Source organism: Phyllostomus discolor, chromosome 11, assembly GCF_004126475.2.
Source record: "Phyllostomus discolor isolate MPI-MPIP mPhyDis1 chromosome 11, mPhyDis1.pri.v3, whole genome shotgun sequence".
Classification (NCBI taxonomy): domain Eukaryota; kingdom Metazoa; phylum Chordata; class Mammalia; order Chiroptera; family Phyllostomidae; genus Phyllostomus; species Phyllostomus discolor.
The window spans coordinates 85760685-85776012 of NC_040913.2; the positions used below are offsets into that span (position 1 = coordinate 85760685).

Below are 15328 nucleotides of genomic sequence, written 5' to 3' on the forward strand. Positions count from 1 at the left end.
GCCATTCTATCACCAGCCATCAGAGAGATGCAAAATAAAACCACAATGAGATACCACTTCACACCAGTCAGAATGGCCATCATAAACAAAGCAACAAACAACAAGTGCTGGAGAGGTTGTGGAGAAAAGGGGACCCTAGTGCACTGTTGGTGGGACTGCAGACTGGTAAATTGCAGCCATGCAATTAATTGATCATCTCATAAGCAAGAACAGAAGAGAATAAAAGCAAAGTTACTTTCTGCCCTTCTTTTCACAAATTGGTGACACATTGATTAATTCATAACAATAATTTGTTCATAACATTTTAATGAGGTTGAGAACATTGATATATCACAGTGTGCATCAATAAAAAAAGTAGTTGCAACTTTTATTTTATCATGTCAAGATAAAGCAGGATTATTTCACAGTTGGAAGACAAATCTTAGTGGAAAGGTTCTATCGCACGTGTCTCACGTGTAAGCATCCTGCCTAATGAGAGAGTGGAAAGGAGTCCTCCACTGGTTCCCAGGGAACTGCAGGGAGATGGCAGACTCGTTCAGGGTCAGCAGCTCAGCGGGGCTACCTCTGCCAGGACCGTGCGCAGTTAGCCCCGAGAACACTGAACGTCTGAGGTCACAGCTCCAAAACGGCGACAGCTCCACTGCTCACCAAGTTCAACAGATGAGAACCCTAAGTATGGAAATCAACTCAAGGTTGTAATTTCAACTCTCTCTTCATTTGAATACCAGAACTATACAGATTTTAAAAGGCTATGCATGTCTATTTTCAATAATGACACTCCTTTCCTTTTAACACACAATAATGGCAAGGATTAACTTACACATAGCATGTTATTTTTTTGGAACAATAATATGTTCTAAGTGAAGGTATTATACGATGGACGTCATTACTGATTATACGGGAATGTTTAAGATTTTGTTCATCATCATAACTTTCAAGATGAGGAGTCCGAGAATCCCAGTGGGACCAAGGGATTTGGCCGGGGCCACCTCCTGCGTCTGGGAGCAGGGCAGACAATACTTTGTTTCCGCAATGCCAATCTGCTGCTCAACCCCCAGAACTCAAGTTTTTCTGAGGGTTACCTCTGGATAGTGGAATTGTTTCTTCTAACACCTCGTATAGCAGAAATCCAAATAGTAGCAAAATATAAGTATTTATTAAGCTATTTTATTAAGTAATCACGGTGATTTGCAAATGTTTTCTACCCTTGAGTCTGTACATTAAAATGGTGTTTAAATTTTAATGAAATCAGCCCTGGAATTGGCACCACTAAAATACAAGCTTTTCAATTGGAAAAACACTGTAATGAAACTTTTAAAAATATGAGTATATTTTTTACTCTTTTACAATTGAAATAGCATTGTGCCAATTAAAACAATTATTTTTTATTCTATTATGAGTACATCCAAAAATCCAAATGTAACTATTATAAATGCTCACATAACTCTTTACTTTACTTACATGAGAAATGTTTTTAAACTTTCTTAAGATTTCATTGGCCTCAATAACCAATTATGTCCGTTCATTAGTAGAGAATATTCCTACATGTTTCTTTTTGGGTCAAATTAAGTCCTTTGGTGATAAAAGGAGATACATTTTCATAGAAGTGAGATCATAGTGATCTAATGCTCTCACTTATAAAATATAAATGAACAGATTTATGCTACCTGCAGATAAAACTTAAATTTATCGTGGACCTTTTTAAAGGACAAAATTTACTCCTTTGTTCATTTGGTCCGTAAATGAATTTAATGGACTGAATTTCTGGATCCAAGTGCTACTTGCAGCTTATGGTGAAAGGCATTTACTCGTTCCACCTGGACTGGCCAGGTCAAGATGCAGTGGGATTTAAACATTCCTCTTCGCAAACAGAGTGCGTGGTTCAGTTTATAATCTGGAATCTCTTCAAGAAAGATCAAGATGATGGAGTCCAGATTTTGTTCGATAGCTTTCTGAACTGCTTGGTGCACCTTGAATCTAAGCAAAAAAATGTAAATTATGTATTAATATACAGCCTTTAATAGCCAGAAGCTCTGAAATGTAAACTGCCCCTTAGAATTTACTTTAATCGGTCACTAAAAATCAGGTTCTATTTTTTTTCTTAATTTTACTTTTAAAATTCTTTGAGTTGTGAGTAATAATGCTGGTAATATTTAAGAGCTCAATTTAAAACCAAATACTTAAAGTGGGATAATATTCACCTACCTTTTGCATAATGGGTCTTTCAATAGATTCTGTGTTATAACAAAAATAGTTTTTCGGCTCCTTTTGATGCTGTTGACAATTGCTTCAAGTTCAAGAACGCCTGCCTGAAAGTCCCTCTCTTCCAGACAAAATCTGAGCGTTTGGTCCTTTTCCTCCATGGGGGAGAAGTGTTCCCATACCCAGTCCCTGTCTTCATAGGCATGAATTATGTACGCTGCGTAGTCAAACTGCTCTGGCTGTCTATCCACTTCTTTGAAACCAAGAGCTCGATGCACCAAAACATTCCAATAAAAAGACAGCCTCCAGCCCTCCAAATGGATGAGCAGTACCGCAGAGATAAAGATCAATAGGATGCTGGTACTTATCATGAAAAAGAGTTCAAAGGGCGCACTGTCTTTGCAGGGTGATACATCGAAAAGCATCACGGGAAAACCGTGGTACTGGGGTGGAGTGTTGCAGAGGTAATGGCTCGGTAGCTCAGAGATGTTGGTGTGGGTGCTATTGATCCAAGTGACGAACCAGGCGATGCTCTCACATGTGCAGTCGAACGGATTAAAGCTCATGTCTAAACTACTCAGGTTCTTGAAAGCTGGCCCAAAAACACTCTTCTCGATGGACGTGATGAGATTCTTCTGGAGGCTCAGGGACCTTAGCGATACCTGATCATCAAAGACGGAGGGCGGAAGTATGTTTAAATTATTCAGTCCTAAACTGATGCTCTTTAACTGAAATAAGTCCTTGAAGACATCTACCGGGATCTCATCGAAGCCATTCGACTCTAAGTTAAGGATATGGAGGTGAGAAAGACCCTTTAGGAAATACACGGGACCGCCCGGGTTTGCATGTTTCCAGAGCCTAGCTAAGTTGTTGTGCTGCAAATCCAGAATCTCCAGTTTCTCCAGGCCCTCCAAAAGGTCATCGTTGATGTTGGCTATATTGTTGTTGCTCAGGTCGAGAATGGTCAAGTTACGCAGGGGGCGAAAAGGCGAAGTGGCCGCAAATCGCAGGGCCACCCTTCGGAGCATCAGCCGTTGAAGGCTTGGCACCAGGGCAAACGAGCTGCTGGTCAGTTGTAGGTATTTGTTGTAGGAGAGGTAGATTTCGACAATACTGTCTAGGCCTCTCCATTCCTCGCCTGTGAGTTCCTGCCCAATTTCATTAAGGCCCAGGTCGAGCACCCTTAGGTGGCCCAACCAAGAAAAAGCACCACCCTCCATTTTTGAGATTTTATTTCTGCTTAGGTTGAGCATAAGCAAAGGAGAATGCGCAAGCGACACGAATGTTTCATTTGCTAAAGTTTGAAAACTCGTGAAGGAGTTGGATAGACTTAAATATTTCAGCTTTATGAGTCCCGTGAACATATTGCTTTTCATGCCCGGAAAGTTGTTATCGTCCATGTTAAGATACTCCAAACCTGTTAGCCACCGGAAGGAAAAATCATCGATCTTGGGAAGCAAGGCAAGGGAATTGCTTTGTTTAGTGAAAGAGTGTCTCAAGGTCAGGTATCTCACACTGGAAAGCCCGTAAAGGGAGCGAGAAGACAAGTGGCCTATGTTGTTATATTCCAGGAAGAGATATCCTAGACGAGGAAGCCAAGCAAAGGAATCGTTGCCGATCGTACTTAAGCCGTTATGGGAGAGATCGAGCGTGGTGAGATTCGTCTGCTTCAGTCCAGCGAAGGTCGCGTTGCTTGTTTTGAACAGCTGGGTGTCGCTCAGGTACAGATTGCGAACGCTTGTGCTCGCTAGTTCCAGACACAGCTTCTCTATGACACTGGGACCCAGCGGGACGTTGTTCAGAGAGAGACCAAATAGTGTTCCAATTGCATGAAAACAGCCTGGAGAGAACTACAGGGGGAGGGGGAAAGAATGAGGTTAGTAAGCAAAACACAGTAGAGTTGGTATGACCCTTGCCAAGTTTAATTAAACACAGTCTGCTACTCACCCCCTCTTCCCGCTCACCACCCCGTCTGGGGTTCTCTGCATCCTGGATGCACAGCCCCTTACTCGGTACCTGTCACCCGTGCACTGTCCAGCCCTCACCCACCCTGGCCACAGGCGAATATCTACTCAGCATTCATTCCTGCCTCAACTTAGACATCACTCCTCCTGGGGCTCTCCCTGACCTCTCAGTCTAGGTGATGTCTCTTGGTACTTTTCCTTCGTCGTACTGACTGTAGCTGTCCTCGATAAACTATTTGTCAAGTCGCCCTTGGGGCAGAGCCTCTTTCTGTCTTGGGGACCACTGGTCTCAGGGAACATCATGGAAGGAATGGCTGGATTTTACTTTGGAAACAGAAATGCCCACATTTCCTTCTGTGACTCTGACGTCCAGCCACCCTCTTTGTCTTTGCACCACAGTGTTCTCCTGACTCATCTCATGACAGGGTTCCCAGCTTCCTTCCGCTCTGCACCATGTCCTCACCAGAAGCTTCGGTTGCTTTGGGACACGGCGAAGGCATGAGAGCAGGAGGCAAGGGACAAGGAGTCCAGAGAGGACACTAGCTGTCCCCAGCAGCTACACACCAGGACAACAAAGAGGCTCTGATTCCTACTGTGTCATTCGTGAGTTTGGGGCTAGTGGGAGGAAAGACAGAAATGTGGAAGAAAGCGTGCTTTCCTGCACGTAGAGGGAGTTGAACTGCAAAGCAGGAAATTAGTACACTAAGTATGATAAACTTATATGGTAGGATTGCAGTAAGTAAAATTAAGTTTTTGAATACTTCTGAGTGGCACAGAGGATGTTTGAGATATGCTTCTCTTACATGTCAGGGCACTCGGTCATCCTCAAACACAGGACATAGCACGACCAATACAATACAGTCTCCGGTCGCACACTGCCAGGAGCCAGCTCTATCACCAGCTGGTCACCTGGGAGACCTGGTCACCTGGGGGTCACCTGGGAGTCACCTGGGAGTCACCTGGGAGACCCCTTAATCTTCTCCTGAGTGAAATGATGACAGGGAAGAGTTGTTTACAGGACAGTATAAAAATATAAATAAATAACTTGTCATAGGGCCTGATACACAGTTAATTACTCTATGAATTTAAGCTGCTGGACTTTGTTGTTGTTGTTGTTATTAGGAAAGTTGGAGATAAACATACTCAAATGCCAACATTGGTGGTCTCTGGATTGTGGGGTTTGCATGGCTTTTATTCTCTCCCTCATTATTTATATATTTTATAAGATTTCTACACAAATGTTCTAAACAGAAAAAAAATGCTGTTCAACAATTAACATGAGTAGCTTACATAAAATATTTAATTATTATCAGAATAATTTTGTACAATATTTTTATGTCTGAAAATTAATACAGCTTTATAAGGTCTAACTTAATTTAAGATTTATTTTCAAAGTCTTTTCTGTTTTTTTAATTTTATTTTTAAAGATTTTATTTACTTATTTTGAGAGAGAGGGGAAGGAGGGGAGAAAGAGAGGGAGAGAAATATCAATGTGAGGTTGCCTCTTACATGGCCCCTACTGGGGACCTGGCCTGCAACCCAGACCAGGGAATGTGCCCTGACTGGGAATCACACCAGTGACCCTTTGCTTCACAGGTCGGCGCTCAAGCCCCTGAGACACACCAGCCAGGGCAATTTAAGATTTCTAATATTCAGCCCTGGCTGGCGTAGCTCAGTGGATTGAGCGCAGGCTGGGAACCAAAGTGTCTCAGGTTCGATTCCCAGTCAGGGTACATGGCTGGGTTGCAGGCCATGACCCCCAGCAACCGCACATTGATGTTGCTCTCTCTCTCTCTCTCCCTCCCTTCCCTCTCTAAAAATAAATTTAAAAAATAAAATAAAATCTTTAAAAAAAGATTTCTAATATTCTTATTCTCAGCCTGGAGAGAACAAAATACGGACATATCTGCACATGTAAATAGTTAACAAATCGGAGACCACGGGTCCCAAAGAGACGGTTAGTGAAGGTAGGCTCTGTCATAGGAAGGCTTTGTAATCATACATCGGTGCCAGTTATTCACTGAACACTTCCATGCCAGACCCTGTGATACATTTTTTTAAACCACACAGCCCTGTATTGTTGATTGTTACACCAACTTTAACACTGGGGAACTAGAGAAGAGAGAACCTGAATGATTTGCTTGATTGCACATTGAATAAAAGATAAACCCCAGATGGGGAGGCAGCTGACTCGACTCTCGGGCCTGTGTATTCAAACATCACGCTACGTTCACTCTTTCGAGGACTTTGTATGACAGATGGTATTACTTCTACTTTCCGTGTGAGGAAACTAAGACCCAGAGAGGTTACGTTCCCCGAGGTCAAGGTGCAGGTCCGCCATGGAGTGAGGATTCTAACCCCCTCCTGCCCGACAGCCGGGCCCCAGCTCCTGAATGGCTACAAACTCCCTTTCTTGTGGGGTGACATCGCGGCCAAGCAGTACGTGCGGAGGATTTTGGAAACAGGACAAAGGGCACCTCCGCTTGCTGTAGCGTTTTTTTTTTAGATTCCGGCCCACGTGACACAGCTCGGGACTGCCCACGCTGGAAGGTACAACACGGAACAGCTTTACCCACTGCTTACCTCTTTAATTGGGTTTGATGACAAGTCTAGTTTTTTTAAAGAAGAATTGCCGAGGAAACCAAGTTCTTCGCGGGTTAGGACATTAATTTTATTACTGGATAGTAGAAGCTCTTGGAGATTTTGCAGCTGGAGCTCAGTTCCTAGTTTCGTAGATGGCATGCCATTATGAGACAGATCTAACTTGATTAAATTCTGGGAGAGAAAAAATATGTGCATAAATCAGAGTCTTGCCACCGAAAACAGTTCCTCTGAGTGCATGTGACTCTTTCAAACTAACTCAAAAGCAAAATGTCCCCTCACGGCTATTCTAGAGAAAACTGACAGTAGGAGTAATAAAAATCTTAGCTGTGACTGAACATACTATCATTGTAAGGATTTAGCTTCTTAATCAAGAATCACTTTAGCTCTCTTACCAAAATAAAAGGACTTAGGCTTATTTATTCATAAGAAGTAGTCAAAATAAGCATGCTTTTCCTTATTTGTTTATAGTAAACATTTACTTATGATGTAAGGAATATTCACGTGGCTCACCAAACATACATATAGTGTCATTTATCAGCCTTGAAACTAAACAACAGGGAAAAGACATGTTTTCTTTTTTTTAAAGATTTTATTTATTTTTAGAGAGGGAAGGGAGGGAGATAGAGAGAGAGAGAAAAACATCAATGTGTGGTTGCTGGGGGTCATGGCCTGCAACCCAGGCATGTACCCTGACTGGGAATCGAACCTGCAACACTTTGGTTCACAGCCTGCGCTCAATCCACTGAGCTACGCCAGCCAGGGCAAGACATGTTTTCTTTAAAAGAGATGTGGAAATAAAGAACAAGCTGACAGTGACCAGAGGGGAGGGGGAGGGGGTAACAGGGCAAAGAAAGGGAAGGGAAGGGTGGTCAAGGAACATGTATGAAGGGCAAGTACAGTGGGGTGGGGTGGGGGAGGGTTGAATGGGGGGTAGGCAGGGCAGGGGAGAGTAATGGGGGGAAAGGGGGATCAACTGTAATTGAACAATAATTTTTAATAAAAGAGTCATGTAAAAAAAAGAGTGTGGGGAGACCTTTATCATCCAGGAAATCCTAAGAAGTTTATATTGAGAGGGATCAATACCTATGTACACTACCGTCATGGCCAGCAGAGAATATTAATTTTTTTTTCAGTGTTGTGGGATGTTTTTCACCCAAAGTTGTTTTTTGAATGTGTAAGCTTTCAACTCAAGTAAAAGGTAAGGAAAAGTTTATATCTGTTAAGGCAAAATCTTACATCTTTTAAAGAGAACAAGACATTGATTTATGCTTTAAAAATAAAAACAACATTTTCCCAATGATTACTTCAACCAGATTTTGAGGTCTTTGTGTCCAAAGACATTTTGTCCCCATCAGAATCTAAGAAGACACAGGAAGGAATTTCAAATGGCTCCTAAGCAAATCATTTCTAACCATAATTAAATAAGTATGTTCTTCTTGGCATCTGATGTCAATTTAATGGCCAGTTTGTTATAGGTCCATAAAACAAAACAAAACAAAAAAAGAGTGTTGAAAAGGGCTTTGGCTCGGGAAACACATTATGGTCTCAAATTTAGAGGCAATAATGCAGAGTGGGCAAAAGTTGGTTTGCAGTTCTGAGCATGCAAATCACAGTCTCTTCTTGCATCATTATTGATTAATTATTGTATCATTGTCCATAAGAACAACTATAAAACTGCTTCTACCCGACACTGTACATTTTTCACAGATCTGAAATTCTAGCAAAGTACTGAAAAACAATTGTAAGTGGTTGTTGGAAAAGCAACATTGTGAGGAGATTTTTAAAGTCAAGAGAATGAAACCTTTAGTTGAACACCTTATCTTGTATCAAAGTGTTAACCTTATTTAAGTCAGAATTTGGACTCGACTTTTTTTCGTTATTTCAGGCACTACATCAGCAGTTTGCAGAGTTTATTTTGCTGTGTTCCTTGTGGTATGTTCCACTTTGTCTCTGATCTCTATCTCTTGTATCTAAAGAAGTTCTATTTCCAAGGGGAGGAAGCCAGAGAGGCTGAGTTCTTTTTCTTTTTAAAGATTTTATTTATTTATTTTTAAAGAGGGAAGAGAGGGAGAAAGAGAGAGAGAGAGAAACATCAATGTGCGGTCACTGGGGGCTGTGGCCTGCAACCCAGGCATGTGCCCTGACTGGGAATCGAACCTGCAATGCCTGGTTCGCAGCCCACGCTCAATCCACTGAGCTACGCCAGCCAGGGCGAGGCTGAGTTCTTTGAAATTAAGATCGAACCTGATTTAAGATGACATTTTCTCTTTTTACAGCATTTCCAATCATAACAGCAACATTTGTGTGTGGCTCCCCTCACTGCCTCCCCCCTCCACAATTTGGGTAGACCAGATTTCTCATTATTTATCTAGATACTAGATATTAAATCTAAAGATAAATATGTGACTTGATAACTTAGTGTTAAATAGCATAGATTTCATTTCTTACATGAAAATGCATTTTTATCTTACCTTCAGGTTTTTAAAGGGATTATTTTGAATTTTCTGGATTGAGTTGGACCTAAGAAGGAGCTCAGTCAAATTCAGGCAGAAGAGAAAGGTTTTGTCAGAAACTTGAGACAGCTCATTGTGTTGGATGTTCAAAATTTCCAACAAGGGGAGTTTTTGGCACAAATCTGGCTCCAGTTTGGAGATGGTGTTAAATCCTGCATCCAAGACAGTAAGTCGGCTGTATCTTGTAAAATTGGCAGGTGGCAATTTTTTGAGCTGATTGTGGGTTAGATTCAACACCGTTATGTTTGCCGGCAGGTCGTCGGGTATCTCAGTCAGCTTCAGATGGCTGCAGTCGGCCACCTGGTGCCGAACAGTGCATCTGTGGGCAGAAGATGCACTCAGTATCCAGAAGAGCAACAGTCCCAGGAAGCAGGGGACAGGATGCAGCAGACCCCGGCTCATGGTTTTGTCCTGTAGAAGAACCATTAAAACACAATAAGCAACATTAATAATACAATAATACACGTTTCCACATGCATTGGTACATTCCTTATAAAATACACAACCAAGTGTGACTAGGCATGATTCGTCTACTACAACTCCTAACTACAGGCAAGTGGAGCGCCATATGGAGATAACTCAAAGGGCATAGAAAGTTCAAAACGAAACACACAAAGTCCCCCTTCACGCTCCCTCTCTGCCCAGGGGCAGTGGCTTAAGGTGGCCTCTTGACGATTTCTATCTTTAATCCTCCTGGTCACCTTCACAGACCTAAATAATACGCCTGTGCTACTATTTCTTCGTTTACCGACTTCAAGTATTTCCTTCCCACCATAAAGATAAGGAACTTAACTATACTATTCCATCAATGTCTTCACAATTTTTCTTTAGTTATTTTTAATTTCATTCAATCTTTTGTTACAGTTATACTTTTAAAGACTATACTTAATAGCCTGGCTGACGTAGCTCAGTGGATTGAGTGTGGGCTGCGAACCAAAGTGTCGCAGGTTCGATTCCCAGTCAGGGCACATGCCTGGGTTGCAGGCCACGGCCCCCAGCAACCGCACATTGATGTTTCTCTCTCTCTCTCTCTTCCTCCCTCCCTTCCCTCTCTAAAAATAAATAAAATAAAATCTAGAAAAGACTATACTTAAAACTTTATTTATTGATAAATCAACTTGAGAAAAAAATCTCTTGAGCCCTACCTTGTGATACAGGAAATGTGCACCCCCGTGTTCTCCACACACTTCTCCCTCCCTTGCATTTCCTCAAAGTCTCAGCCACCACATGGCGTGACATTGTCGAGATACAAAACCTTAGCGTTTATCCTAAGATATGACAAGTCAGATATACTTGGTCTGGATCCATTCATAAAATCTGAAGTCAACAAATACCATTCGCTACTTTACGATGATATAAATGAACATTCGCACAGAATCAGTAAGACTTAGAGAACCACGGTCCTTAAGAGAACGAACCCGGGAATGCCACCCTCTGCGTTCTGATCCTGGGTCCGGCACGCTGTAGCCTCCAGCAGGTTAATTCACTTCTCAGGGCTCCGTGTCCTCATCTTGTAAGCAGATCATCAGAGTAGCCCCTCCCCGGGCTGTTGTGAAGATCAAAAGAGATAAGTCTTGATGTACCTGGAATAAAGTGGTATTTAACTGCATTACTATTATTATTATTATTATTAATCCGTATAATAATCCACGATTGATAAAATGGTCATTACAACTATTTCTTACTTTGCAAATTTTTTACTTTACAAAGAAAAATATATGCAAACCAGTTCTCTCACGTGAACAAGAAGGAAATCGTAGAGGGAGCCAAGCGTGTGAAATGACTGAAATTCGGGGGAACTCGTGGACGGTGAGAGAGGGCCAAGAAGCTCCTTGCGAACTCGGCCTTGGTTAAGCGGAGCTGCAGCACGGACCTGGGCTGTCCTCGTGGGCTGGGAAACAGCCAGCCTCCTCGCTGAACAGCTACAGCTGAGATCCGTGGAAGGAGCCTCGATTCCTCCAAAAGTGCTCTGTTTCCCAATTTTATTCTAAAGACTGAGAAGGAAGGGTTATGAGGCGTCCATGGGTCATTTCACCGGGCTACTTGGTCTACAAGAGCGAAGTTAATACATGTAAGCACTTGCTGACATACCGTGCACAAAACCCAAGGCCTTTAAATGTTTGAATAAGAATCTTTTACACACTGCATAAAAAATCGCTTAGGAAACATTATAGATGCTGCTTTGATTTTTATGGAATATTCTTGTAACTGTCACTAGTTAAACGTCATCATGACTGATATTTAAATGGATGATTTGAGGGGCCCTTTCCTGTAGAGAGTGTACGTTGCTGCCTTCAGTTCAATATTTCTTGACAGAGCTTTTCTTTTGATGTAAAATTTGCATACAATGAAATGCACTAGTATGACCATATGTTACCTGAGTTCCGACAGGGGCATACACCTGTGTAACCCGAACCCTAAAGAGTTTCCCACCCTTTGCCAGTTAACTCCAATCCCCACCCCCCCACCCCGAGACAGCCACTGCCCCGATTTTTCTTACAATAGGTTACTTTAAAACCTCATATCACTGGGATCATGTTCACCCTATGAAGTAAGGCTTCTAAGCATTTCTAAAGCCACACACAATTTCATAGACACAGACTACGAGAAACATCGCAGCACAAGCCCGTTAGGATGCCTCCTACCGAAGTGCTCGGATCTGCAGAGAACACGGGGCTGGGCATGATGCGCTGTGGAACTAGGGACCAGCTCCCTGCCCCTGCTCTCTGAGATTCTCCCAGACCTCTCCTCCCAGGTCTGTCTGGGTCCTACCTCTATTTACAAACTCTAGGTAGGTACAATTCCTGCAATATGCTCTTCTCTTCGTCTAGGTGGCTGTTACCTTTTCTGGAAGGCTTATAGATAGAGACAGAACCACAGTTGTCCCTCAATATTCACAGGAGGTCCCGGGACCCTCACAACACCCAAACCCAGGGATGCTCAAGTCTCTCATCTAAAGTGGTGTGGTATTTGCATATGTCCTGAGCAATCCTCCCGTGTACTCTAAACCATCTCTAGGTTGCTGACAATACCTAAAACAATGTAAACAGCTGTGATACTATATCGTTTGGGAAATAATGGCAAGACGAGAAAGTCTGTCCATGTGCAGTACAGACGCAGCCATCATACGCCAACCACGCAGTGCAGGTCAGCAGCAACATAACATATTTTTTCCTAACACTTTTGATCTGTTGACTGGCTCTGCAGATGCAGGACCTGTGGATGCTAAGGGGCCACTGCACTGAGAGGAATGAATCCATTTGCACAGTCTGTCCCTGTGGGACTGAAAGACATCTCCAGATCTGGAGGTATACTCCGTCAGATGGGAAAGACTCGTCAAGTACTAGGCAGGAGAAGTGACAAGGAAAGCATGCACGGAGAGAAATTGATGAAAGGTAAGAATTGTGACAATTCTCACACACACACACACACACACACAAGCCCTAAAACCTTCTCAGAAAATGTATGATCAATTACTTCCAAAGGAAATATCTGGAATGATAAAAAAATTTTTATCAGCCACTAGAAAACAATCATAATCAGCTTTCAAAATGTTCAGGAGACATTATTTTGAACTTAAAATTTCATTTCCAGATAAGCAATTAAAGAGAAGGAGGGGAAGTGTTTTGAGATATGCAAAGATTCAGTAAATCCGTAACTATGTGACCTGTATGAAAAAGTTATTTTAGGATGTACTTCAGTAAAACAAACAACACACAGTTTGAGGAAAGAGCACGTTGCTGCTAAATGAGACATGGTAACAGCACAGAAGGCTAAACACAAGAAGAAATGAGAGACAGACTCAGCAGTTCTTGCAGCTTTGGAAGGCCTTTCAGGGTGCCTAGGGTCACACGTCCTTGTCCAAGCCAGCGCCAGCATGCACTGCGGTGACGACACAGGGTCTGGGCCCAGGCTACACCACCAGTTACCATGTGGCTTGAACAGTTTGGTTTGTGAACTTTACATTTTCCCCCTAAATTTATACAGATACACTGTATGCAGACACACGCCAACACGAAATCACCCCACAAAGCTGGGAGACGCCACCCTGAAAGCAGTTCCAGCCAAGGCTGACTCCGTCTCCGCCCGGCTTAACCCACAGCTGCCCGGGCTCGTTTCCGGTCCTCTCACACACACCTGAACGTTTTCCGACTTCTCACCTTCATCCTTTTCCTTTATTAGGCCAAAGAAAGCCATTTTCTTACTCCTGGAAACCGCTGAAGTGTTCCTCCTTCTCAAACACATTATCATAAGGTGCCCACTCCTGTCTCCTTTCCAGCCAAGAAATCCAAGAAAAGGAGATGAGCGCCTTTAAGCTCACAGGGCTTAGTATCTTTCAGACAAAGTTGTCACTCTTTTTTAAGCTTGTTGCACAGTGATGTCCATAGCTACCCTAATCTACTTGTCTGGTTACAGAACTTTACAAAGGAAACAAAACAAATTTTTTTAATTCCTCTACACAATGTTTTATCATGTTAATTAGAAATTGTTGCTACTATTTGTACTCTGAGTTGTGGCACACTTCTTCCCATTACCACCTGCCTTTTCTGGCTGGATTTCAAGCACCAGAGTAAAGAAAAGCCCAAGAATGCTAAAACCGACATGCACTCCAGCCTCACCCAACGTGCGAAATCCAGTCCCAACAGGAATTTAAAAGACGTACCTTCGCTGGCTCTGACGGCAGCTTTCCTGGTTCCCATCGGACCAAATCCAGGCGCGTTCACCGGGGCAGTGTGGCCAGCGTGCTGCAATCTCGAAAGTGAAAGTAAAGTGTCGACGTTTGTCTTTTTAAAAGCCTTTCAGAGTTGGTGCGTTCTAAGAAGGGCGAAGGAAACAAAATCTCAGCAAGAGGCATTTTAAATAGCTTCCTAAACACGCCTTCTTTTTCTCTCCTTCAGGTGCAGCCCCCTGGGGTTCATGGAAAGGGTCACAGATTCAGCAACGGAGAAAGTTCAAAGAGTGGGACTCCAGCCCCTGGTGTGGGCAGGGCCGGGACCCAGCAGTTAATGAATCCCTAACTGAGAGTGAGTTCCTCTCTCATTAACCAAAGGCTGATGCAGAACTGTGTGTGGTCAGAGGGTCAGAAAAAACCTCAGTCCCTAATCAAAGCTAATGACTCCAGTTTTCTGATCTCACTTTCTCTCCTTGGCAACATTGTAAGAGAAGGAAATGCAGACACTAACCCTCTGAGCAGGGAAGAGACCGAGTGTCCCCGCTGAGAAGGAGCTGGTGCCGGCAAAGCCAAGAGTCCCCCTCACTCACGCAGCTCCCCTCTCCACACTCAGAGCCTGCTAGGATGCACGTGGATGCACCCAGGAGAAAGTCTGGGTTTGCTGTTCAGTCTTCAATCCGCTTCACCGACACTAACTAGTTAAAAGAATGTGCTTGTCAAGAAATGAATGTATTTTTTATTGTGGACATGATACAATATTATTAACTGCCGACATACGGGACGATATAACAGTTGGGACTGCAGAGATCACCTCATCAACTCCTTGGTCTGAGACACCAGGAAAACGAAACCTAGTGAGGTTAGAATTTGCCTAAGGGCACACCCCGGGCTGCCATGAAGTGTCACACAAGCAAGTACTAAAATAACCTGGGAGAGTCGGAACTTGTCACTGGCTTGACTTGACTGCAGACTTAAGAGCAAGAAATAAATATGTGTCGGGGTGTAAAATGCCCACTTTGGGGCCTCAGACTTGGCTGTCGGGTATTTAAAAGGGTCAATACTGTGTGTAGGTTTGAGTTAGAGAGACTCTTTAAGAATTTTTGAACTAAACCTTTACAAGTAGAAACAAAGAGATCAGACCAACCAACCCTCCCAGCATTAGCAGGAAGCCACAGTGAGACTATATCTTTTCGCCATTAAAACTTTGCATGGGTTTCTAATGTGCGGGATGTATTATGGACCCAAATAAATAGTTAAGTTCACCGCAGAGCATTAGATGTATCTGCACGGCCCTTCTGACCGGTGCTCACGGGTCTCCTCCCGTCTTCACAGACGCCGTGCAGAAAGGACATTGTCTTGCTGTGGAGCGTCTG

The 15328-nt window shown here is 43.1% G+C and overlaps 1 protein-coding gene across 1 annotated transcript; it reads right to left on the reverse strand.

Moving 5' to 3' along the window:
* Positions 1-298: 298 nt before the first annotated feature.
* Positions 299-14366, reverse strand: TLR3 (toll like receptor 3). The gene is made up of 5 exons (XM_036011732.1): positions 13947-14366; positions 9242-9694; positions 6750-6941; positions 2206-4052; positions 299-1977 (listed from the first exon to the last, which is right to left on the reverse strand). The coding sequence occupies exons 2-5, from the start codon at positions 9683-9685 to the stop codon at positions 1749-1751; spliced, it is 2712 nt and encodes a 903-aa protein (XP_035867625.1). The 5' UTR covers positions 9686-9694; positions 13947-14366; the 3' UTR covers positions 299-1748.
* Between the last annotated feature and the right edge of the window lie 962 nt (positions 14367-15328).

Excerpts from the sequence above, each read along its gene's own strand:
- TLR3 (XM_036011732.1), bottom strand. The coding sequence starts at position 9,685 with ATGAGCCGGGGTCTGCTGCATCCTGTCCCCTGCTTCCTGGGACTGTTG. Across the intron at positions 6,942-9,241 it reads ATCCCTTTAAAAACCTGAAG|AATTTAATCAAGTTAGATCT; the intron begins GTAAGATAAAAA and ends TTTCTCTCCCAG. Across the intron at positions 4,053-6,749 it reads CATCAAACCCAATTAAAGAG|TTCTCTCCAGGCTGTTTTCA; the intron begins GTAAGCAGTGGG and ends CTCCCCCTGTAG.